Source organism: Amia ocellicauda, chromosome 15 (genome assembly GCF_036373705.1).
Source record: "Amia ocellicauda isolate fAmiCal2 chromosome 15, fAmiCal2.hap1, whole genome shotgun sequence".
In the NCBI taxonomy this organism is placed as follows: Eukaryota; Metazoa; Chordata; class Actinopteri; order Amiiformes; family Amiidae; genus Amia; species Amia ocellicauda.
In genome coordinates this window covers 23,356,892-23,381,660 of record NC_089864.1, presented here as the reverse complement: position 1 = coordinate 23,381,660, position 24,769 = coordinate 23,356,892, and the positions used below count along the sequence as shown (strand labels likewise).

The window sequence follows — 24,769 nt, the reverse complement described above, 5'->3', positions numbered from 1 at the left end:
TTCTATCAGAACCAGCATTCACTTTTTCAGCAATTTGAGCTACAGTAGCTCGTCTGTTGGAAAGGACCACGCGGGCCAGCCTTTGCTCCCCACGTGCATCAATGAGCCTTGGCCTGTCGCCGGTTCACAGCTTTTCCTTCCTTGGACCACTTTTGATAGGTACTGACCACTGCAGACCAGGAACACCCCACAAGAGCTGCAGTTTCGGAGATGCTCTGACCCAGTCATCTAGCCATCACAATTTGGCCCTTGTCAAAGTCGCTCAGATCCTTACGCTTGTCCATTTTTCCTGCTTCTAACACATCAACTTTCAGGACAAACTGTTCACTTACTGCCTAATATATCCCACCCACTGACAGGTGCCATGATATACATATATATACACTCACCTAAAGGATTATTAGGAACACCTGTTCAATTTCTCATTAATGCAATTATCTAACCAACCAATCACATGGCAGTTGCTTCAATGCATTTAGGGGTGTGGTCCTGGTCAAGACAATCTCCTGAACTCCAAACTGAATGTCTGAATGGGAAAGAAAGGTGATTTAAGCAATTTTGAGCGTGGCATGGTTGTTGGTGCCAGACGGGCCGGTCTGAGTATTTCACAATCTGCTCAGTTACTGGGATTTTCACGCACAACCATTTCTAGGGTTTACAAAGAATGGTGTGAAAAGGGAAAAACATCCAGTATGCGGCAGTCCTGTGGGCGAAAATGCCTTGTTGATGCTAGAGGTCAGAGGAGAATGGGCCGACTGATTCAAGCTGATAGAAGAGCAACTTTGACTGAAATAACCACTCGTTACAACCGAGGTATGCAGCAAAGCATTTGTGAAGCCACAACACGTACAACCTTGAGGCGGATGGGCTACAACAGCAGAAGACCCCACCGGGTACCACTCATCTCCACTACAAATAGGAAAAAGAGGCTACAATTTGCACAAGCTCACCAAAATTGGACAGTTGAAGACTGGAAAAATGTTGCCTGGTCTGATGAGTCTCGATTTCTGTTGAGACATTCAGATGGTAGAGTCAGAATTTGGCGTAAACAGAATGAGAACATGGATCCATCATGCCTTGTTACCACTGTGCAGGCTGGTGGTGGTGGTGTAATGGTGTGGGGGATGTTTTCTTGGCACACTTTAGGCCCCTTAGTGCCAATTGGGCATCGTTTAAATGCCACGGCCTACCTGAGCATTGTTTCTGACCATGTCCATCCCTTTATGACCACCATGTACCCATCCTCTGATGGCTACTTCCAGCAGGATAATGCACCATGTCACAAAGGTCGAATCATTTCAAATTGGTTTCTTGAACATGACAATGAGTTCACTGTACTAAACTGGCCCCCACAGTCACCAGATCTCAACCCAATAGAGCATCTTTGGGATGTGGTGGAACGGGAGCTTCGTGCCCTGGATGTGCATCCCACAAATCTCCATCAACTGCAAGATGCTATCCTATCAATATGGGCCAACATTTCTAAAGAATGCTTTCAGCACCTTGTTGAATCAATGCCACGTAGAATTAAGGCAGTTCTGAAGGCGAAAGGGGGTCAAACACAGTATTAGTATGGTGTTCCTAATAATCCTTTAGGTGAGTGTGTGTGTGTATATATATATATATATATATATATATATATATATATATATATATATAGAGAGAGAGAGAGAGAGAGAGAGAGAGAGAGAGAGAGGGGTATTATTATGGACAGGGTGTGGAGCATTTAATTACTAATTTAAATTAAACAGTAAAAATACTGTATATGCTGTAGCTGGGCAAAGAATAAGAGGAGTGCCCCCTGCTGGTGGCTGATAAAATGACCCACGTTTCGGTTTCATTTTTCCTGCAGGAGAATCAGGGCATTGGGCGAGAAACCGACTAGGAAGTGCATCAGTTCGTACCTCAGACAAAATGTCTGCTGCCGCTGTGTCCAACTACGCGACCAAGGTCCTGTGCAGTAACCGGGGCTGTCTGGAGTACCGGCAGCTGCAGCGCAGGCTCAGCCCGGCTCTGGCCGTGTCGGATGCGCGGCTGTGCGAGGTGCTGCGGGACGGCGGCCGCTTCGTGGTCGTGCCCGGCGCGCAGGACAGGATCCCGGGCTGCCCGCTGAGCCCCGACAGCACCATCCTCGCCAAGACCTCAGTGCGGCTGTGTAAGAGCTACCCCAACTGCGGCCGCTGCGAAAACCTGCACCTGTGTAGGTATTATGTGTGTGGTAACTGCAGATATAGCAAAGGAAGGTAAGCAGCCCGGGGGAGGTCAATAAACGTTGAGCTTGACGCCGTTGTTTCTGTTTTGGTTTTCAGTTTTTATATATCTTCTTTTCCGACGATGTGCCGCTCGGATTTTAGAGACTACAGGCCACTATCATCGTTTAGAAGAAAGCCTTAAAACGCACACACAGCCGAGCTAAGCTGTCCTACGAGCTGCCACCCTGAACAAGGCAGCAGCTCACATCTGAGGACCAGCTGTCTATGCGAAAGCTTACTGTTTGTGTTACAATGTGTTTATTTGCTACTGAGACACAAAGCAGACGTTTTATTTGTAAATAAGTATCCACCCCAGCATGAAATTACATGTAGTTTAACCAAATTTAAATTGTAAATTATAATCCCCCACCCCCGCACCTTTGCTCTGTATCACCTGACAGACCACTTGCTGATGCTCTTCCTAGACCCAGACCTCAAACCATCTTTCGTCTGCGTGTCTTTTACTAGTCAGAGACGGTGCAAGTTATTTTAATAAATGCGCCCTATGATAGAAACCATGTTGCGTACAAAACATATGACGAAAGAGCTATCCTCAATGGTGTCATTGTTTCCCGTTATACAATAACAATGCTGATGATGAAACTAGGCCTAAGTAACTTAACATTTAGCAATATGCAGTCTAGCCCAACATTTGCATAGACAGTGGACTACAGAGACACAAGTATGGTTGTACACACTGCACTGACTACATTATAATATATGTCTTTGGTTCTTCTGAAGAAAAGTGATTAGCTTCAAAAACTAGTATATTAGGAGTGAGGTCATTGGCTTGGGCTGTTGTGACATTCCTGTCAATCTTCCTTATTCTTGCCTTAAGCTTTTAGTTGTTCTTTGGAAAGTTGCATTATGTGCCTCGCTGGAATATATGAAAGGACAGTGACAAACAGGCTAATTTGTTTGGTGAACTTCCCTTCATATTTGGTTTGATAAACTACAAAATCTCTGGCCTTGAGAGCCTGTCTGTGTCCGAGGGTGAGAAAACACACTGCTCTCAATGTTGTAGGATTGTTCAGTAAAGATTTCATTATTTGGTAACCTTGAATGTAATCTGCAGCTTGTCTTATGCTTGGGCATAACTTTTGTTACTATGGACTGCTTCCTTAGATTCTGCTATTGGCAGAGGTGAACATTTTTAACTTGTCATGTTATTTCTTTTTATTCGTGTTAAGGTGCAAAATGTTAACAGATTTTGCGTTGTCAAAGCTAGTGCAGACTTTCATGGCTTGATCTGCACACACTGAGTACATTTTCCCCAGATCTTTGGACAATTGCGGTGATTTGGACTGGAGGTGGCTGTAGTAGTTGACAGGAACTATCTGATATTATAACTGCTACTCCTGACCCCAGCTAACCAGATACACAGTCGTTCCATGAGCCCAGTATTAAAAACATCTTTGAATTTTCTTGAGTGAAACAAGTGTGGGAGTGGGTAGAATTGAATGCATTTCTTTACACTGTGTGGGAACCATGACTAATCTGAATCAAAGAGTACAGCTGTTCGAGAGCAGGAAGTGACAGGACTTCTGCAGGAAATCGCAGTGCAATAATTTCCATTTTGTGACTCATTCTGGGTTATCCTGTTACATTCACTTACTCTGGTAGCTTAATCCAGCAAAACTCCCAGCCGATATACAAACTTTAAGACTGAAATTAAGTTAAGCACTAATAGTTATTGAACTAGTTCTTTCCATCGTTTGTGACTAACAGGAATTTAGTTTTTACGAATTAAACATTGTTAGGAATACCCCAATAAATACCCCAATGCAAAAATTCTAAAGATCCCTTTCTCAAACGTTCTCCAGGAACACATGCCGAAACTCGCACGACTTTCGCTCAGACCACAACTTGGCCATTTTGACAAGCAATCAGCTACAGGACCTGGAAGAAGCCGAACTGTTCCAGCTGCTGCTGCAGAATGACTCTTACCTTCTGCCTGAGGTGAGACAACCAGGGCTACACTCTGTAACTGGGTTGGAGGAAAATCTTAAAGGTCTTTTATAATGGGATTTGAATTAATTTGAATTAAAGCAAAACATACTCACCGGTATATATTCAAATCATACTTACATTGTTCTTCTTTATAAACTGAACAATCCTACCCATCTGGAGAAAATAAGCAATGAAACAATCCATAATGCTGGAGGCAAGGAAAGACAAAGCGATCAGACAAATATACAAAAAAGAGGATGGAAATTGAAATTGCTGCCAACAATGTATTGTGGTCTCACAGCATTCTGTACTGTTGTTTTCCTTAGCTGTGCTTGTGCCTTTTTCAAGCTAACATTAACGTGAAACCGCAAGAAATATCCTGGATGATGATGCAGTACACCTACATGAACATTATGATTATTATAAAGACACGGAAGTGTATCTATCCATGGTTACAGCAATACAGTATGTGGCTTTTGAAGATTGAGACCTAATGATACACAGCTTAAGGCGGGTTCAATTCTGCCTATTATTTACTTTTCATTATTCAAAGGTCAATGTGTGCAGCCTGTACACAGGGAGTTGGAAATGTGGTTTATATTCTGTTTTCAAATTTTGTGCCAAACTCAATTTGTGTCACAATGGATCAACATAATCATCAGAGCAGTGTGAACGATAGCACTTTTATTTAAGCCAACAAGTATAATCAACAACATTTGTTTTGTATACTATAGCTAGTATTTAGTGTTTCATTCACATTGTACTTTTACACTCCTTTTCCATAGATCAGTAAGATTTGTTTCTGGTTTTACACATTTTAAGATCATATTTTTGTCTTCATTTGTGTAATAAACACAGAGCTCACTTGTTATACATAGGAAATGCATTGTGTATGATCATTGCGAAATTTACATTATTCCCAAGGATCTGGATGGTTGACCAAAGAATACAACTCCATGTTGACTATGTTCAAAATGAAGTTAGAATAAATGTGACTTGCACAAATAATTTTAATTGAAACATATTTGCCTTATTTAACAATTTTGACAAGATTCACTCCGTCATTAGTTTTTTCCTTCTAGAACTGACACAGCACCAGTGGACCATTTTTGCATCCAGACAATAATGAACAATCACTTTGTTTGTTTAAGGACAGAATAGCTTGGGAATTTTGAATTATGCTTTCACCAAGACATCTCATTTTAGGCATTTCAAAGTACTGTATTAATAGTACCATGTTGGAGAGGTTTTGACATAAACAATCCCTGAGTAGGATTCTTGACATTCCTGTTTGTCCTCAGCCTTTCACTGAGTTGTCTCTGTATTTCATGTCTTAGTGGACACAGAGGCAAGCAGCCCATGGTTTTGAGAGTGGCTATGTATGCATCTTGCCCACAGGACTCATCAGGAATGTCAGAACAAGGAGGGATGAATTTGAATAGACTTTTCTAACAGGTGTATCGTATTGGTGAAAATAAATAAGATCACTTCTAAAGGATAAAGTAAAAATAAATAATAATAAATAAAGGAAGTAAAAATTAAAATTTGGACAGTCAGAAAATGTTGGTATTGAAACAAATCCTTTACACCCATAATTATTAACCTTAAACCAGACATACTGCAACACAAGTCTTATCACCAACTGTCTGACATCAGTCATCGGTCTGAAGTCTTTCTGATAACAATTTTCACTGAAGCACTGTGCTAGGAATATAATGATCCAGCCAGAAGCACCAAAAGGAAAGCTTGACTTATACAATGGTAACAACAAGTGGACTGAATCACTGGGGGAATATAGGAGTGGAAATCTAATCTTTGTATTTTCTTTCCATTTGGTAGATCTGCCCCCATTATAACAAGGGCAATGGACAATATGGGTCCTGTACCTTCAAAATGAAGTGCACCAACCTGCACGTCTGCCAGCACTTCTTGCAAGGGGACTGCAAGTTTGGCGCTGGTTGCAAGAGGTGCCACAGATTTGACCTGAACGCTCGTAATATTCTGTCCGGCAGAGGCCTCAGTGCAGACAACACCTGCATCCTGCATGACATTTATAAGAACAGGTACAGGATTGACACCTGTGTTGAGAAAACGGAAGGTGAGAACAATTAACACTTTCTTCTGGTCCTGCAAAACAAATTTAACGTTACTTGTGCCGTGTACCTCTGTGTGTAACCATGAAAGGACAGTCAAATGAAGCTAATTCAAGAATTTAAGAAGTTTTTTAAGAAGACATTTTTGTGAAAACTGTATGAAAGTGCAAACCTGCTGAACTGTATACAAAATATGTTATCAGATTAATTAACAAGAAGACCAGAAGTAAACTGAAGGTTACAAAACTCAATAGCATTTAAATATATCAGGTATTTCTGTAGCATAAAAATGTACTTGGGTGTTGATTGTCATACTGCATGTGATGAGGACAATGAAATTACAAAATCCAAATCCAAATTTCTTGAATTGTTTGCAGTATAGAGATGTTCATAACAGTACATACAATATAATTAATAGATTGAAGGAAAAATATGATTCTTCATGTGTAAAAGTGTCACAATCAGGTGAACTAAGACAGGTATTCCTCAATCTTGCAAGACATCTGTTGAATCACAGTGTCTGTACTTAATGAATCTCTGTTGCATCAATAGGAAAGACACAGCGTTCGAGGGAACCGTCTTTAAGCTCCACTACCGATGTGGACAGTAATGAAATCTGCCTGTTTTTCCTCCGTAAACACTGCAGTTTCAAAGGTAAAGTGCTTCTTTTTTTGTACATAATATGTAATAATATCTGATTTTATACATAGGCTTGGTAGATTTCTACATTTATTTCTAAAGTCCCTAACAGTCTTTAAAGCTATAATAAGCATTCCTAATCCATGACCATTTCTCAGTTAAATAAAATTGGAACCAACTGGTTTCTCAAAACTGTTTGGTAATTATGAATTTCAAAATGGGCACTATTCTAATTATTTTATTGCAATATTTCATGTACTAGAACAAATAAGACAATGATTTATGATTTTAATTTATTATATTTATTCACAGACCATGTCTTCAAGGTCAATATGGCAACTGGACTTGCCTATCATCTAGCAAACTGTGAATTTGTAGCTTTCTGTTCAACAGTCTTTTCGCATCTTTCACTGTAATGGTTTTCCATGTGTCCTCCCAATTGAGAAACTTGGCTATCATCACCATAGGATGGTAGCTCCACAAATGCGTTTCTCAACAAAGGATTTGAGTGCCTGCTCTCTCCGATCTTCCATGTTCAGTATGTGCTTCTCAGTATGCTCAGGAATCACCTGTTTTGTCATGAAACAGTTCAGCCTAATTGAGGTATCAGCAAATGCATTTACAGTGCTGTAACCCTGTCAATAGCTGTTTCACACTCTTCTCCTGGGGTGGCTGATGACAAGTGGTGGTGACAAGTACTGCATGTTGCTGACATGTCAATTATGTGCTGTTTTGTTGGCTTGCCAATTCTGGGGCACAAAGACAGAGTTACAGGCTGGTTAGTGATTCATTTTAAACCACCATCACCTTTTGGAATTTGTTTGAAACTCCTGACCTTGATCAACCACAGTGTGCCCATATTCAGTTCTAGGTGATTGGATATGTGTTGTTGGTGTAAACTCTTGCAATATACGGTACTGTGCAATAGTTGTAGGCAGGTGTGAATAAATGCCGTAAAGTAAGAATGCTTTCAAAATTAGACATGTTAATAGATTATATTTATCAATTAACAAAATGCAAAGTGAGTGAAAAGAAGAAATATCTACATCAAATCCATATTTGGTGTTACCACCCTTTGCCTTGAAAACAGCATCAATTATTCTAGGTACACTTGCACACAGTTTTTGAAGGAACTCGGCAGGTAGGTTGCCAATTTGGGGCCAATCAGATGCCACCCTGATGGTATTGCATGATGGATAAGTATCTGCCTGTACTTCTCAGCATTGACCAAATCCCCAAGTCCATTTGCAGAAATGCAGCCCCAAACTTGCAAGGAACCTCCACCATGCTTCACTGTTGCCTGCAGACACTCATTCGTGTACCGCTCTCCAGCCCTTCATCGAACAAACTGCCTTCTGCTACAGCCAGATATTTCAAATTTTGACTCATCAGTCCAGAGCATCTGCTGCAATTTTTCTGCAGCCCAGTTCCTGTGTTTTCATGCATAGTTGTGTCGCTTGGCCTTGTTGCCACGTCGGAGTTATGGCTTTTTGTCCTCAAGCCTTCCATGAAGGCCACTTCTGACCAGACTTCTCTGGACAGTAGATGGGTGTACCAGGGTCCCACTGTTTTCTCAATTCTGAGCTTCCGATTGCAATGGGAAGTAAGCATGATGTGTCTTTCATCAGCTGCAGTAAGTTCCCTTGGCCGACCACTGCGTCTACGGTCCTCAACCGTGTCTTGTTGCTGTGATCAGTCTTGCCATGGTGTATGACTTTTGACAGTAAACTGTGAAGTTAATGATTGTGTTTCAACCTACATATTGAATTGATGATCATTTGCACCTGTTTGGTATAACTGTTTAATCATACACCTGACTATGTCTACAAAATCCCTGACTTTGTGCAAGTGTACCTAGAAGAGTTGATGCTGTTTTGAAGGCAATGGGTGAATGGGTGAAGTTTAGTAGTGCCATCACTTTCATCATGTACATCCATACAATGGCTGTGACTTGGGTCAAACTCCGCATGCTGTTTATAAGATAACCCAATCCACAGTATCCGAAATGGATAAGCTGTACACTTTGTCTGTACGGTCAGTACTGATGTCTTTTTTGTTTTATGGTTATTCATGTTATCACAAAGCCAGAGTTAAAGGGTTTATTGCTGGGTTCTCTATCTATGTTCCTGGACAGCCCTAGTCCAGCACATGTAAATATGACAACTACCATATTATAACTTATTTAAATTAGGTTCTACATACCAATGAATGTATAATCACAAAAAGAAAAAGAAAGATGGCCGCCTTCGGGTTAATTTAAAAACATAGAACCATGCCTAGTTCATGCCTAGTTTATATCTTAAGGACAATTAATGCAGATATAAAAATGTTTTACAATACCATGATCTTGAAATCTTAAACGATTAAATCCTGCATTATGTTTTTGTCAAAGCCTCTCCAGCACGATAAAATTGATATTACATAATACAGTACTTTGAACTACCTAGGTAATGATGTCTTGGTGAAAGTATAATTCAGATCTCCCTGTTCCCAAGCTCTAATATCCTTAAAGATACAAAGAGATGGTGTATTATTGTAGTCCGGATGTAAAAATTTCCTTTTTCAGTTCTAGATGAAAAACAAAACTACAGCGAATGACGAAGTAAATCATTTCTTAAATGTGTTAAATAAAGAATATGTGTTTCAATGAAATTCCTTTTTGTAACTCATTTGTAGGCTAAAGATAATTTTAATGTAGTAAATATGGACATTTATCCATTGGCCAACTATTCAGACCTTTGGTTGTAATCTGTATATATACCAGTGGGTATGTTTTTTAATTTGTGCGCCGTTCCCGTTATAGAAGACCTTTACGGTACAGGCTAAGGATACCAAAAAACATTGGTTCCAAGAATGTAACCAAACATTCCACAACATCATGAATTGCTACTTTTCACTAATGCACTAAAAAGTGTCCTTTAAATGTAGAGGAATCATAAGTAAATATGTGATTCATCATCAGTTCTGTGATTTAATTGAGAAACAGATGTGATTTAACAATGCTGCTTACAGCTCTCAATGGCAGGAAGGGACTGCAGAATAAACTGCTCCAGCATTGACATGCCTTGAAACTGTGGTTGTCTTTTTTTCATTTGGGAAAGGTAGTGTTCAGTTGGTATTGTTAAGGATGATGAGATTAATGTTGTGCAGTACAAGTCTGATTATTTTAGCAAGAATGTCTCTTTACTCACTCTGTCCCCCTTTTTCTTATTTTGACACCCACTATCCCTCAGAGAAGTGCATCCGTGTTCATTTCCATCTGCCATACAAGTGGGAGGTCTTAGACAGAGATGGGTTGACCTGGAAAGAACTTCCCCAAATGGAAGATATTGAAAAGGCCTACTGTAACCCAGAAAACACAACAAGGTATGGGGGTTCCCAGATGGAAAAGAGGCCTTTTGAGTAATTTCCAGTGAAGTTATGTTTCTAATGCTGAAAAGTAAATAAGTAAAAAAGCATTAAATGATACAGAAATATTTGCCAATAAGTACATTGATGGTTTAGTACAGGACTGGGCAACTCCAGTCCTCAAAGGCTGCAGGCCTGCAGGTTTTTGATCTACCTTTCAATTAGGAACTGATTAACTCATTGGAATCCCAGATAATTTGACTTAATGATAATAACTTTAGTAAGATCTGCTGTGTAGACAAAAGTAGACTGTATCCCTGCAGGTCTGCATTTGACAATCCGTGGTTTAATAATAAAAACAAAAAACAAAATTATAAACATGATGAATACACAAAGCTGAGGTGTAATGCGAGTGCCAGGTAAATTTTGACTGGTGACATCCCATGAGACCCAGGTCCGTTTCCTGCTTTTTCCAACATAAGGTACCGATTGTGCCAAGTTCTGTCAGGCAGGCTTCTTTGCTAGATTAAATGCCCAACTGGGCAAGTGATAATTTTAACTTAAATACTGACTATATTAACCATTATTTACCATTAAATATTAAACTTCAATAAAACATTTTCCTACAGATATGTCATCGTGGCTTATTTTGTTTACATCAAAAATGTATAAGCAACCTACAAAGTATTAATTTGGCACTGGGCAGTCTTCTACTAGTTTCCAAATGAACTCCCAGTCCATTTGTGGCCAATCAAAAAGAGATACATGCTGGTGTTACTGGGTGAACATAGATATTGACATGCATATCTAACCTGTTGTTTGCTTTTGTCAGTCCCCCCACCCGGTCTAAAAATGTGTCAGAAACCCCCCCTGCCCAATCTGCCAGCAAGTTGTTTATATATTCCATGTGTTTACAGTAATGGATCCCCAGCAGTGAATTTCCTCACCATGACCTGCAGATCAGCTCAAGTCAGGCGCCTCTCCACTGCCTCCTCCGTCACCAAACCTCCACATTTCCTCTTCACAACAGAGTGGGTCTGGTACTGGAAGAACGAGCATGGGAAGTGGACTGAGTATGGGCACCAAGTGAGTTGTCAGAAGTTGTGATCCGAATTGAATTCACCATCAACATTTTAATAACTTACAGATTACATATTTAGTCTCAGTCACTGTAAGTATTTTCCTCATAGAAATGCAGTGTAAGCATTCATATGTCCTGAACGATGCTCTTGAGCTTCAAATAAAAATGGACTTGGAAATTGCATGCTAAGAGTTCCTGTCTTCCTCTTTAGTTTTTAATGAACACATCCTTTCATTACTAATCAGTGATACCAGGAGGCTGAAATATGCCTGTGTGACTCCAAAAACATGGTCTAGGATTACAGAGGAATGCAAAGCGAATATGGTTATCCCTACAACATATCTGAGTAAATATTTTGCATGCTTTGTTTCATGTAGCAGGATGAGAAGGCTGGTGGCTCCATCTCATCTAAAGTCTTGGAGAATGTATATTTAGCAGATTCCGAAAACAATGTTCCCTTCAGCATCGGAGGTCAGCAGTACATTCTCCACTTTAAAGGTATGGTACCGGGTGTCACATATCATTTTTCTTCATTCAGACTTTTTTTTTGTGCTTGTTTTCAAACAGCAGTAGCTATGTGATGTTTGTGCCGAAAATATTTGCCTTTATTGTGATGATAAAAACAGCATAATAAAAGCTTGCAAATATTTCTGGACTTGTGGATATTATTGTTTATTTGATTTTTTTGATTTTTTATTTTTTTTTATCTTGAAGGAAAGCAGCAGGGCTGCAGAGAGAGAGAGAGAGCATTTTACACTAGATGTTCAACTAATGTCCATTTTTATTATTCACATTCGAACATGTTTAGTTTATGAGTCCAGTATGGCAAGCCAAATTATTTAGAGATATCTCTAAATGCATTTCAAGATTAAATAAGGTGCTTTTTAAATATATCTCTAAATCATTTAGAGATATTTCTAAATGTACTTTTAAATGAGATCTTTAAATGATTTAGAGATATCTTTAAATATTTGAAGATCTCTGGAATTATTTGACGATATCTTGAAATATTTGTAGATATATTTAAATGATTTAGAGAGATCTTCAAATATTTCAAGATATCTTTCATTTATAGATATCTCTAAATGATAATTTGGCTTTCCATATTCCAGTAGCCTCTGTGTCTAGAAGGCAGCTCACACTGCACAGTTTTGGAGGCTGCTGTCTGTCAATCTGACACCACTTGTAGAACAGCTTAGAGAATGGTGTTTCTCTGGCATCTGTGAAACTGACCTCTTCTAAGGCAGGGCCCTGGTGGACTTATGTGTCAGTTTAAAACTTCTATCTTAATGAATCCCAGTTAAGGTGCTTAGCAGTTTTCCTATAGTTGTATATTTCTTTCCTTTGGATTACTATGATTTACAGCACTGTGGAGTAGTGGTTCGGGCTCTGGACTCATAACTGGAAAGTTGTGGGTTCAAATCCTGGGTGGGGCAATGCTGTTGTACCCTTGAGCAAGGTACTTCACTCAGTAAAATGCCCAGCTGTATAAATGGGTACAAATGTAAGTCGCCATTGAAAGAGAGCGTCTGCTAAATGACAAATAATGTAATGTAATTTATTATACCTATGCTTTAGCACGGGTTCACATGCATGCCAAAATTTTACTGTGTGCTGTTACAGTTGTAATGCTCACCTTCAGTTACTTAACTGTTGTGTCTCCCTCTGTTGGTTTTCTATGGGGTGCCAAATGTTAAACAGCACGCACTTTTGTTTCCGAGTGTCTTTTTTCACACATTTAACTTAAACCTTGTGTTTTTTTTCCACATTTAGTAAATGCTTAACCTGTTAAATATTTAACTAAATCCTAAATATCTGAGTCACAAAATAAATATATAGTTTTAAAATAAATATTTAGTCTAAATATAAATGTTAAATGTGGAGTTTGCAAAATAAATATATTGCAAATACATCCCTGCCCCTCTGGTAAGCTCAGGGGGTGCAGTGGATAAACACCAAGCCTGCACCAGGCCAGCTCAGCTAGGATCCGGCTTTGTTCAGGGTCGGGTCGGATGTGCCAGTGGAAAAGGGGCAAAGGAGAGTTGGATTTGCCTATCTTCAGTTGACTGCTCAAAATCCTTACCCATCCGTCATCGTTTCTTGCCATAGGAAGCTTTGTCAGTATATCTTTTTCTTCTTGCTGATATCTTTCATTTTATATTATTATTTGTGGAATTTGAGAACTTTTGTTAACTTTGTGACGTAGATAGACACAGTGTTTCTGGCTTGATAAAGTGAAGGCGTTTATCTTGCTGTCAAAATATGCATAGTAATGCATATGGAGGATACTGTGGTTTTGCCATGGTATACTGCAGTAAACATGTCTAAGGAAAACTAGTCAGGATTTAGGCAATGTAGAGAACAATTACACTTAGAGTTAAAGGAACGTGTTCTTTTTGTAAACCCCGCTATATGACATATATATAAGCAACTTGTTTCTGGAAACAGGGTTGTTTTTCTGTGTGGTTGTAGTACCCTCTGTTGTCTCTGTCTTGCAGGCATGTATCAGCAAAACCAGATATATAAAACAAAAAGAGAGGTACAAAGGAGGCCAAGATTTGTTTCTGCACAAGATGTGGAGAGGAAGCTAAAGAGGTATTTTCTCCGCACTTTTTTTTCACTCACACTGCCTGAGAACAAAACTAAATGCATAGATTTCAAATGCCATCCAGACACGCATTATAATTTTCATTAATGTAAATTGCCGGTATGAATATGTATTTTAGTTTCATAAGACTTAAATCCTACTGCCATTTAAAAAAAATCATTATGATCTCTAATATACATGATACATTAACAGTTTTTGGTTAATACTGTATATTGCAGAATCCTCTGTATTTGAATACTTGTCAGTGTGTTTTCATACTATCAGATAATTGCAGATCAGCACACTGGATTCAATCAAGGTCATATTTATTGCTCTGACTATTCTTACCTTTATTAGATTAAGATCAGGGCACACTGACTTCCCAGAACAAATGGAAATGCATGCTTGAAATTGCCTTAAATATTAAATCTCTTGTTTGTATAGCAAATAGGTTATGCTGTGTGCCAGTACCGAGAACGATAACCCAGCACCGAAAGCTTATATAGATAATAATGTATGATAAGTAAGTAAAGTTTGTTCAAGGTTTTAATTGATGTTTCTCTTGTTTTTTCACAATTTCAGTGGCCCAACAGAGACTACAGCCTCCACTGCGGTTTCTGTCCCAGCTCACTGGGACCAAGGGGCTCTGCCCGACTTCACATACAAGGTATTTTTTGTTGTTTAATTCAGAGTCAGTAGTTCCCTAGATGGTACTTTTTTTCTTCAGGTGTTTTTTTTTCTATGTTGAATGTGTGTTCTTTTATACTCAATTTTGTCAATTTCCTTTCTTGGTGTGATGTGTATCCTATTGTGTGTCCCTAATGATGCTACGTTGTTGTTTCTGCTTGTTTTGATTATGTGCCATTTTAATTAAACATTTCAGGAGAAATGACTCCCTAAAATAATATAAATGGCTAAAGTAGAGAAAGTCCATGGAGGAAAAGTATCATCAATTGGCAACTCATGTTTCCACCGAGGACTGCTGAAGTATCATACAGAAAATAAATTATAGTGTTATACACTCACCTAAAGGATTATTAGGAACACCTGTTCAATTTCTCATTAATGCAATTATCTAACCAACCAATCACATGGCAGTTGCTTCAATGCAGTTAGGGGTGTGGTCCTGGTCAAGACAATCTCCTGAACTCCAAACTGAATGTCTGAATGGGAAAGAAAGGTGATTTAAGCAATTTTGAGCGTGGCATGGTTGTTGGTGCCAGACGGGCCGGTCTGAGTATTTCACAATCTGCTCAGTTACTGGGATTTTCACGCACAACCATTTCTAGGGTTTACAAAGAATGGTGTGAAAAGGGAAAAACATCCAGTATGCGGCAGTCCTGTGGGCAAAAATGCCTTGTTGATGCTAGAGGTCAGAGGAGAATGGGCCGACTGATTCAAGCTGATAGAAGAGCAACTTTGACTGAAATAACCACTCGTTACAACCGAGGTTTGCAGCAAAGCATTTGTGAAGCCACAACACGTACAACCTTGAGGCGGATGGGCTACAACAGCAGAAGACCCCACCGGGTACCACTCATCTCCACTACAAATAGGAAAAAGAGGCTACAATTTGCACAAGCTCACCAAAATTGGACAGTTGAAGACTGGAAAAATGTTGCCTGGTCTGATGAGTCTTGATTTCTGTTGAGACATTCAGATGGTAGAGTCAGAATTTGGCGTAAACAGATGAGAACATGGATCCATCATGCCTTGTTACCACTGTGCAGGCTGGTGGTGGTGGTGTAATGGTGTGGGGGATGTTTTCTTGGCACACTTTAGGCCCCTTAGTGCCAATTGGGCATCGTTTACATGCCACGGCCTACCTGAGCATTGTTTCTGACCATGTCCATCCCTTTATGACCACCATGTACCCATCGTCTGACGGCTACTTCCAGCAGGATAATGCACCATGTCACAAAGGTCGAATCATTTCAAATTGGTTTCTTGAACATGACAATGAGTTCACTGTACTAAACTGGCCCCCACAGTCACCAGATCTCAACCCAATAGAGCATCTTTGGGATGTGGTGGAACGGGAGCTTCGTGCCCTGGATGTGCATCCCACAAATCTCCATCAACTGCAAGATGTTATCCTATCAATATGGGCCAACATTTCTAAAGAATGCTTTCAGCACCTTGTTGAATCAATGCCACGTAGAATTAAGGCAGTTCTGAAGGCGAAAGGGGGTCAAACACAGTATTAGTATGGTGTTCCTAATAATCCTTTAGGTGAGTGTATATTGGAATATAAATATACTGCACATTTTTACATAAAAAAAAATGGTATTCTGGAGACTTTAAGTAAAAACATAATTTGCACATTACCTAGACTGTGATGTGTTATTATTTACAGATGCACAGTATCAACCCTATATAATACATAGTGCTAAAAGACCACAACTGGTGTAACAGTTACCAAGGGGACAAAAAGTCTAGTCAGGGGTACCTCAGCTTGTAAAAACAGATCAAGTAGGCACTGGTTCATGCAGCTTTGTGTTTATTAACGTTGTGGTATTTATTTGCAGCTCATTTCACTGTCAACCTCCTCTGAGGAATTCCGACAGGTAGAAATCCTGTTCAGACGGACTATGCTTACAAATAAAATCCACAAGATTCAAAGGATCCAAAATCCCTCTCTCTGGAAAGTGTTTCAGTGGTACGTTGATTTCAGCAATAGGCATGTGGTGAATATGGATACTGCACTCAGCTCATAGTAATCATCATTACTACTTTGATTGTAATATAGCAAACATGGGACCGAGTGTGATGCAAAAATAGGTACAAAAGACCCGAATGATGGCGAAAGCACTGTTTGAAGTGGTAATTGAATTCCAGACCCTCCAGATGTGACCCTTTTGGTGAATCAACATAGTTTTTCTTTCTTAGGCAAAAAGAACAAATGAAGAAGAGAAACGGAGGGAAGGCTGTGGATGAGCGCTTTCTGTTTCACGGCACAGAACAGTCCCTTATTAGTGCCATTTGTGAGCAGAACTTCGACTGGAGGATCTGTGGCATCCACGGGACACTTTATGGGAAAGGTAAGGGTGGGATTGAGAATGGTTCAGCATTTAACTCAGTATCAAACCTGGCAGATGTCTGGTCCAGAAAAAAACTGTCGATTGGACCATACTGAAACAGACAGTTTTTTCCAAAGGAGAGCTTGCTCTCCTACATTCCACTCTATAGTGCTGTTCTTCAATTTTTTTTTATTTATCTATTTATTTAGAGAGAGAAGCCACAAACCACAGAGAGAAGCTACTCATTTGAGGTGACAACCAGCTAACATGGATTTTACTGATGTTTTACAGGAAGTTACTTTGCCAGAGATGCGTCGTATTCCCACAACTATTCCAAGCCCCAAACCAACAGCAGGATTATGTTTGTGGCCCGGGTCCTGGTTGGGGACTTCATTCAAGGAAACAACAGCTACCTACGCCCTCCTGTCAAGGAAGGCAATGCTGTGTTTTATGACAGCTGTGTCAATTCCATGTCCAATCCTTCTATTTTCGTGATCTTTGAGAAGCACCAGGTCTATCCAGAGTACCTTGTCGAGTACAGTTAAGAGTTCACCACAACCCTAGAATTTCGCAAAGTGGTCACCTCTGCTCGCATCATCTAACCATAGAACATGGTTTCTTGGTCTTTGTCAGAAGTGGCTTCTTAGTTTCACATATGTTTATGCTTTAAAGGTTGATGGTTGTCTCCTTTTCCTGATGCTTGCTAGATTTCATATTCTAATGATCCTTATGAATTTCTTCAGTAGACATATAGAGTAATCAACTGTGGAGCAACTTTTAAAAAGATTGTTTTTATTGTTCATCAAACATAAAATTGCTTTATTCCATTATATATAACTTTATTCCTTTATACCATTATTCCAGTTGAAGTAAAGCTTATGCACAAAGGAACTCACTATGAAAGGCAGAAACAACCTAATAGTTTTCAATGTTGTCTGATTATTGGGAGATATCGAAAAGACCAATAACAAAATGTATACATATTTCCTTGCACAGGCCAATCTCAAAAGAACATGAGTCATTCTGTATGTTACCACCTGTAGGAAATGTCCTCTATTCTGAATAATGTTCTGTACAAATCCAGTGAACACTAAGAAAGAAGAAAAAAAAAAAGAAATGCTCCAGAGCGCATTGTTTACCGCTACAACCCTGAACAAAATTGCATCTTTTTCAATTTCAAAAATGCAAGGGGGGGAAAAAAGTTTTTGAGGAAGTAATACAATTTACTGAGATAAGAAAGAGGGAGGACTGAGGCATTTTGTACTTTTCAGCACCAAAAGGTGGTGGTTTGTGGTTTTTAAATAACTTTTTTACACGGCTAGGCAAACACTTCTGAGCATATATTACACCTTTAGGCCCGTTCGCTTTATTTGCAAAACTACTTTTTTTGATTAACTTTATCAAACAAAGTCTATACCTGACATTCTCAGCTTGGACAAATGAAACTGAATCTCAAATTAACTTTTTATTGGTTTTAAGTATGTATACAGGTAGTTACACTTCCAAATAAAGAGAACTATTATGATCACTTGGTCCAATGCTTCAGTAGAGAAAAGTTTAGGTAATTGTACTTAATACAAAAATGCTTTTTACTCTTTGACTGTAGTCTGTAAATAAGTGAATACTTTGTCTTTGGTTTCACTTAAATCCTGCTGTGGTACCACCCCAAATGGTACTGTCAATGTAACTTTTTTCATGGTACCAGAGCAGGGTCGTCTTCTCTGTTTTGATTATTGCATCATTTTCAATTACTATCCTTGATTGTTTTAAGATATTAAAGTCAATAAACTATTATGAATGACACTAATGAAAGAGGTTATAGTATTCTCAAAATTACAGTGTTATTCTTCCCCATATGTTTCTACAGCTGATTAAGTACTGTAGTGTGTTTCGTTTCCTTTGCATAATGAGTATCTCACACCATCAAGACATCTTCTCTGATGCACGGTTTCTGCAGTGCAGTATACTGTGGGCTTTCTCCCTTATAGAGAACACCTATAAGTTGTGTCATTTGTCACATGTATCTATCAATTCCATATTTAATTATTCATATTATTCACCAATTGTATGCATGATGCTTTTCACTATGAAGGGAGGAGAGGGCTTCTTCATAGAGCTTGATGTCAGTGATATTAAACAGTTCATATTCCCAAATACATGAGAAGTGTTACAGTTCACACAATTATTTGCATTTTTAAAAATATTGACTGTGGTTTGGGAAAGCCAAGCTAAACGTCAGCCCCCTGAAATTCTAGTTTCTAAAATTCCCCGAGAAAACCTTTGTTGTCCTGTAGTTTTGCTCACTGTTCAGAGAATCATAATATTCCTACAATATGCACTTCTGTACATTCATGCAGGAAAATACAAATGTATCATCTCATCCTCTTCACACCATCTATTCATACAGCTGCTGGTAAAATGTATTGCCATCCTTCATTGTAAGATATTAACTTTAAGTTCTGTTATGCAATACTGTACATTAATCTCATCTTGATCATCTTAAATGGGCGTATGACATTCCATTGTTTTAAGTTTCGTTTCTCCTGCTACAGAAACAAAGACAAAGGGACAGGGAAGCACGTCAGTCACTAGTTTAGACAAAATGGCAAATGACAATGTCTCTACCTATGTTACAAGGCTTCTGTGTGGTACCCAAGGGTGTTTGTCATTCAAGCAACTTCACAAGGAGGTTAACGATAAATTCGGGATTTCATGTCAGGCGCTCATTGACATCTTGAGAGATGGCAGTAAATTCATCATAGCACAAGGCAAAGAAGAGAAGATTCCAGGCTTTGATCTGAGCTCCGACAGCACAATCATCACCAAGACTTCAGTGCGACTGTGTGAAAGCTACCCAAACTGTGACAATTGCAACAATCTTCACCTGTGTAAATACTTCATTTATGGAACCTGCCCAAATGGAAATGGAGGGTAAGTCCATAGAAGTGTAAGTACAAATCAAGATATTACATCTTTTAATAAAACAATGCTGCTGCTCATAGATGTCTCTGGTCACATAAAAGTGCTATTGTTGATGGAACTTTCCAATTCAGAGTGGTCTTAAATCAGCAATATTGTGCAGTGTAGCCACATAAAGAAAAGAGACCTGACGTGGATTGACAGGATTTTATATAGATTTATTTACTGACTTACTCAAACAGACAGGAATGGATGAAAAGATTGATCAAAAACCATCTAGAAAAAAAAGACCAAAATACATTTCAACAGGATTTTAAAGATATATAAAATATTATAAATGATAGACACACTATATGCTATATTAACATGAACAGGTAGTGGTCAGTAAATTAACACCAAAATTGTCAAACATGGCAAGAAGCAGTTAAAAGAGCAGAAAAGGGAACAAATGCATGAAATACAGGTAGACATGAACAGTATTTGTGGAATGTGAGAATAAAGATAGACAAAGATAATGCAAGACTTTTAATGCTGGGTTATCTTGACATGGGTGCTGGTGGCCTAACACCATGTTCGCTAGCAGGCTGCACTTCATTCAGAGCTGTTTAAACCAATCATAAGTCAAGGTTCACAGCTGGTTTGCTACTGCGTATGTGCAAAGTGGAATGAGATGCTCTAAACTCTCTAAAGACACTGAAATTGATTAATATATGGTTGTACATATGCACAATATTACAAGAGGAAAAAAAAAAACAAAAAAACCTCTTACGGTCACGGTCACGGTCACAAGGACTGCAGGGCACGGGGAAAAGGGGACCAAAGTGCAGAACTAGTGGAGGTGGCGAATCAGGGCTAGGCAAGGACGTGGTTGAGGTCACTGGCCAAGGTCATGACAGCACAAAGAGACAAGGCTTAGCATCACAGGAGTGCTGACAAAACCTCACCCTGAGTGAGTGCAGAGAGGGGTTTAAGAAGGAGATCAGAAACCAGGATGGGAGGTGCAGGGCCAATGGGAACAGAGGGAGAGAACAAGAGTGCACATGGAGTAGAAGAATGTTAATGGGATGATTGGAGGATGAGAGCAGGGAGAAGTGAAGAGAAAAGGCAGGGAAACAGTGGTGCTAGAGGGTATGGGTTTGGAAACCATGATACTTACAGTATATAAGCTACATTTGTTTTCACTTATACATTTTCATCCATCACATTTAATTAAGGTTGCAAAGAAAAGGTGCATTGTCAAAAGTGATGTTTGTACACTTCAGTTATACTTCAATGTCTGGATATCAAATAATGAGTCTTTGTTATTATTTTATTTGTAATACTACATACTACATATAAACACAATGAAACTTAGTGATAGATTTTAGATTTTTTTTTCATTGTGACCTACTCCTAATAGCATCAGTATGTATTGTACAAGTATAATGTACAAAAACATGTTTTTATGTATTTCCGCAGTGACAAGTGTGCAAGTTCCCACGAGAGTCACTCAGCCCACAACTTGGCCATTTTGAGAAAAAATCAGCTGCAGGACCTGGAAGAAGTGAAGCTGTTCCAACTACTGCTGCAAAATGACTCTTCCCTTCTGCCCGAGGTGAGACAACCAGGGCTAACAGTGTGTGGGCTACAGCGGGGGTCTCACACTCAGTGTCATTGTGTTCTGGATTTCATTGCAACTGGATAACATAATTATTTCACAATTTAACAGATTCTGTGTACTATGTTTAATACAGTAGTTAAAACCAGACCAATTAAATAACTACAAGCTCAGCTGGAAAAGGAGCCAGAAGACACTGCAGCCCTGAGATACACAGTGTGAACGGTAGAGGGGATAGTGTTCTCAGTCTTATTGAAATTCATTTCGTAATGCATCATGAATGTATGTATTCAGTATGAAATACATTGAAATACCCATTGTTGTTTATCTCCAGTTCCTATGTTTAACTCAGTGTACTGATCTAGAACTATCCACAGTCTATATATGTACATCATTGGTTTTCCCCTATAGATCTGTCCTTATTATAATAAGGGCGATGGAGAACATGGATCCTGTGAATTCAAAATCGACTGTGCTAACCTCCATGTCTGCCAATACTTCTATCGAGGAGACTGCAAGTTTGGATCTGTTTGCAAGAGGTCCCACGAATCTGATCCTCGGAAAATTCTAGCATGGAGATTCAGTGCAGAGATTGCCAGCATCCTGCCTGGCATTTACAAGAACAAGTACATGATTGACAATTCCGAGAGAACAAACAGTAAGGAGTCAACTTTGTATTTATGGAGAAAGTTATTTTGTGAGTAATTGACTGCAGTATATGTCTCAGCTGCCATAACAATATAAGAATAAATATCAAGATTATTTGTTATTTAAATATATTAAACATTTTCTATAAACATTAACTGAAATAATACATGATTTATGCAAAAAGCATATACATTGAAAGAAACGCATATACATCTCTTTCATTGTGTATCCCTACTCCACACTCTGCAAGGAGCACGTCAATTCGTCCCCATCAATTTGTCCTGTGACCCCCACCATACGTTTGCCACCTGTACATTTGAAACCATTAAGTTATTGTAGAGCCAAAGAACACATATACATATACATATATATAGGTAGGCTATATAAATTAATGGGTAACACTTTATAATAAGGTGCTGCCTATCCATATGTTATTAATGATTTGTAAAGGTTAATAGATTATTCATATTTACTTTATTAAGCATTAATAATGCATTATACATTAGTTATAACTCAATTATAACAATACAAGGAATGGTCACAAAGTTTAACAGGTAGCTAAAAAGAAGTGTCTCTCTTATAAATCATTCAAAATCCAAAGTGTAAAATAGAAATGCAGTAAAAGCAGTAGTGAAGAGGGACACATTTCAGTCAGCTGTGTGACCATTCCATGTATTGCTATAACTGAATTATAACTATTTCATAATTTATTATTAATGTTTTATAAAGTATATATTAATCATCTATGAAACATTTATAAAAAGCGTTAACACAATCATAAGCAGCACCTTATTGCATAGTGTTACCAATTAATGTTTAATTTAAATACAATAATGTATTATTGTTGTCTTTGCATAGCCCCCCTCCAGAAAAGACTCAAACATGCAAAGACTAATTCATTTCAATATTGTACAGCAAGGATTATTTATATTTCAGTGAAAAACACCTTTCACACCAATTTACTTAGCAATTTATCTGAAAGTTCACATTGAAACAAGAGCACTACAATAATGTTGATTCCTTGTCACAGCTTGTATATTCTCATATTTAAAGGGTTGCAAGTATGTGTTCTGTAGTTTGTACTACTTATAGATTAAAAATAAATACAAAGTACACTACAAGATTAGGTACTGAACCTTTCTTGTTGTTTTTACTGTGAAGAGTATAATAGCAATGTGAGGGGTATAATATCTTGCTTTCAAAATAATTACCACAACAGGTTGTCATTGGATTCTGTCCACAATAATAACATCTGTGTTCTCCATCCAAATCCATTTAATACTTTATTACTTTTGTATTTCTAACTTTGTGCTCATGTTATGTATATTTTTCTATTTTGCAGAAGCCTGATTCTAGATAAGATAAGATAAGCTGGAAATGATTGAGGACGAGAAACTACTAACAATATACAACGTATTCAACCATAACATGTGACAATCAATGCACCACCTCAACTTGATACAGAGGATATTGAGGGAAGAGGCAAATGTGGTCAAAAACTTCCATTCTAAGATAGTGTATAAACTAATAATCACTTGCAGAACTATGTTACTTCTTTCAAAGTGTCGAACAGAAATAAAACGTTTTGAGGCTGGTCTTATCTTTCATAAGCACCCTGCTGCAAAAATAACACTGATTGATATTTTGTTATTTTGGACCTTATTCAGAGAAACTTTAAAGTTACAAAGTCCTTGAGAATACAAACATATAACCTAGCAAAAAATAATAATAATAATAATATATATATATATATATATATATATATATACATATATATACCTAGCCCCCCCCCTCCAAAACAACAAAAAGAAACATTCAAGCCAGAGTTAAGCCCATGAATCCCCCTCTATACAATTAATAGTGTAATATTTACATTTGATTCCATAAAACTTCAGGAACATCAGAAATTTTAAGAAATGCATGTGACAGGAATGTGAAATTCACCAAAACTCGCTAAAAACAGCAAGCATCGCTCCCCACAACCACAGAGGACGCCTCCCGAAGTCATGATTTGACGAACTCACAGAACCTGAAGATGATTCAACACTGAAGGAAGGACTTACTCAGAGCTTCTATTCATGGAGAACATGCTCTTTGTATTGTTTTTCTGTATGGATGTAATGGTGTAATCCTCCTTATATTCCCCTTACCAATAAAGGAATGGAAAGCTGTTTTGTAAGCCTGGCTGGAGTGCTGAATTTAATTTTCTACTTCATTTATAAGAATTCATGAAATGTACTCTATTGGTAAAGGTCTTCTAGCATACTGACGCATTTTTCACTGAGGTCAGTTTCTGTAGAAGCTTTTTAATCACTGTTCCCTTTCAAATCGAAAGACAGCCATTACCGAATGGGAAGAGCCTTCTGACCACCAATCAGTGAAGCTTGTACCAAAGCCATCCAATGGCGTCCAATGGCCACCCCTGGCGTCTGTGAAATGTCTCCTCCTGCCAGCTGCAGTCTGCAATTTCTTCATCATTAGGATCGTCTTTTGGGAACTGATAATACCCTATCATTCCCTATGAAATCAAACGACAGCCATTACCGAATGGGAAGGTTATACCAGAGTTTTCATGAGTCCCAACACCTGAATAAGCCCTGATTCCATTTATAGCCTCACGGGGCCTGAGAGCAAG

The 24,769-nt window shown here is 38.5% G+C and overlaps 2 protein-coding genes across 2 annotated transcripts; both read left to right on the top strand.

The window, feature by feature from the left end:
- Positions 1-1,841: 1,841 nt before the first annotated feature.
- parp12a (poly (ADP-ribose) polymerase family, member 12a) lies at positions 1,842-18,773 on the top strand. Its single transcript, XM_066724208.1, has 12 exons — positions 1,842-2,243; positions 4,076-4,211; positions 6,042-6,300; positions 6,848-6,949; positions 10,168-10,300; positions 11,200-11,368; positions 11,741-11,861; positions 13,862-13,958; positions 14,533-14,617; positions 16,479-16,609; positions 16,840-16,991; positions 17,262-18,773. Exons 1-12 carry the CDS (start codon positions 1,915-1,917, stop codon positions 17,513-17,515), a joined length of 1,968 nt encoding a protein of 655 aa, XP_066580305.1. The 5' UTR covers positions 1,842-1,914; the 3' UTR covers positions 17,516-18,773.
- A 92-nt stretch (positions 18,774-18,865) lies between these two features.
- LOC136771727 (protein mono-ADP-ribosyltransferase PARP12) lies at positions 18,866-24,313 on the top strand. The gene is made up of 4 exons (XM_066724214.1): positions 18,866-19,901; positions 21,348-21,483; positions 21,898-22,144; positions 23,477-24,313. The coding sequence occupies exons 1-4, from the start codon at positions 19,573-19,575 to the stop codon at positions 23,482-23,484; spliced, it is 720 nt and encodes a 239-aa protein (XP_066580311.1). The 5' UTR covers positions 18,866-19,572; the 3' UTR covers positions 23,485-24,313.
- The last annotated feature ends 456 nt before the right edge of the window (positions 24,314-24,769 follow it).

Bases quoted from the DNA above. Each gene is read 5' to 3' on its own strand.
- parp12a (XM_066724208.1), top strand. From the start codon at position 1,915: ATGTCTGCTGCCGCTGTGTCCAACTACGCGACCAAGGTCCTGTGCAGT. The intron at 4,212-6,041 runs GTGAGACAACCA...TCCATTTGGTAG, and splicing joins ACTCTTACCTTCTGCCTGAG to ATCTGCCCCCATTATAACAA. The intron at 6,301-6,847 runs GTGAGAACAATT...TTGCATCAATAG, and splicing joins CTGTGTTGAGAAAACGGAAG to GAAAGACACAGCGTTCGAGG.
- LOC136771727 (XM_066724214.1), top strand. From the start codon at position 19,573: ATGGCAAATGACAATGTCTCTACCTATGTTACAAGGCTTCTGTGTGGT. The intron at 19,902-21,347 runs GTAAGTCCATAG...GTATTTCCGCAG, and splicing joins TGCCCAAATGGAAATGGAGG to TGACAAGTGTGCAAGTTCCC. The intron at 21,484-21,897 runs GTGAGACAACCA...TTTCCCCTATAG, and splicing joins ACTCTTCCCTTCTGCCCGAG to ATCTGTCCTTATTATAATAA.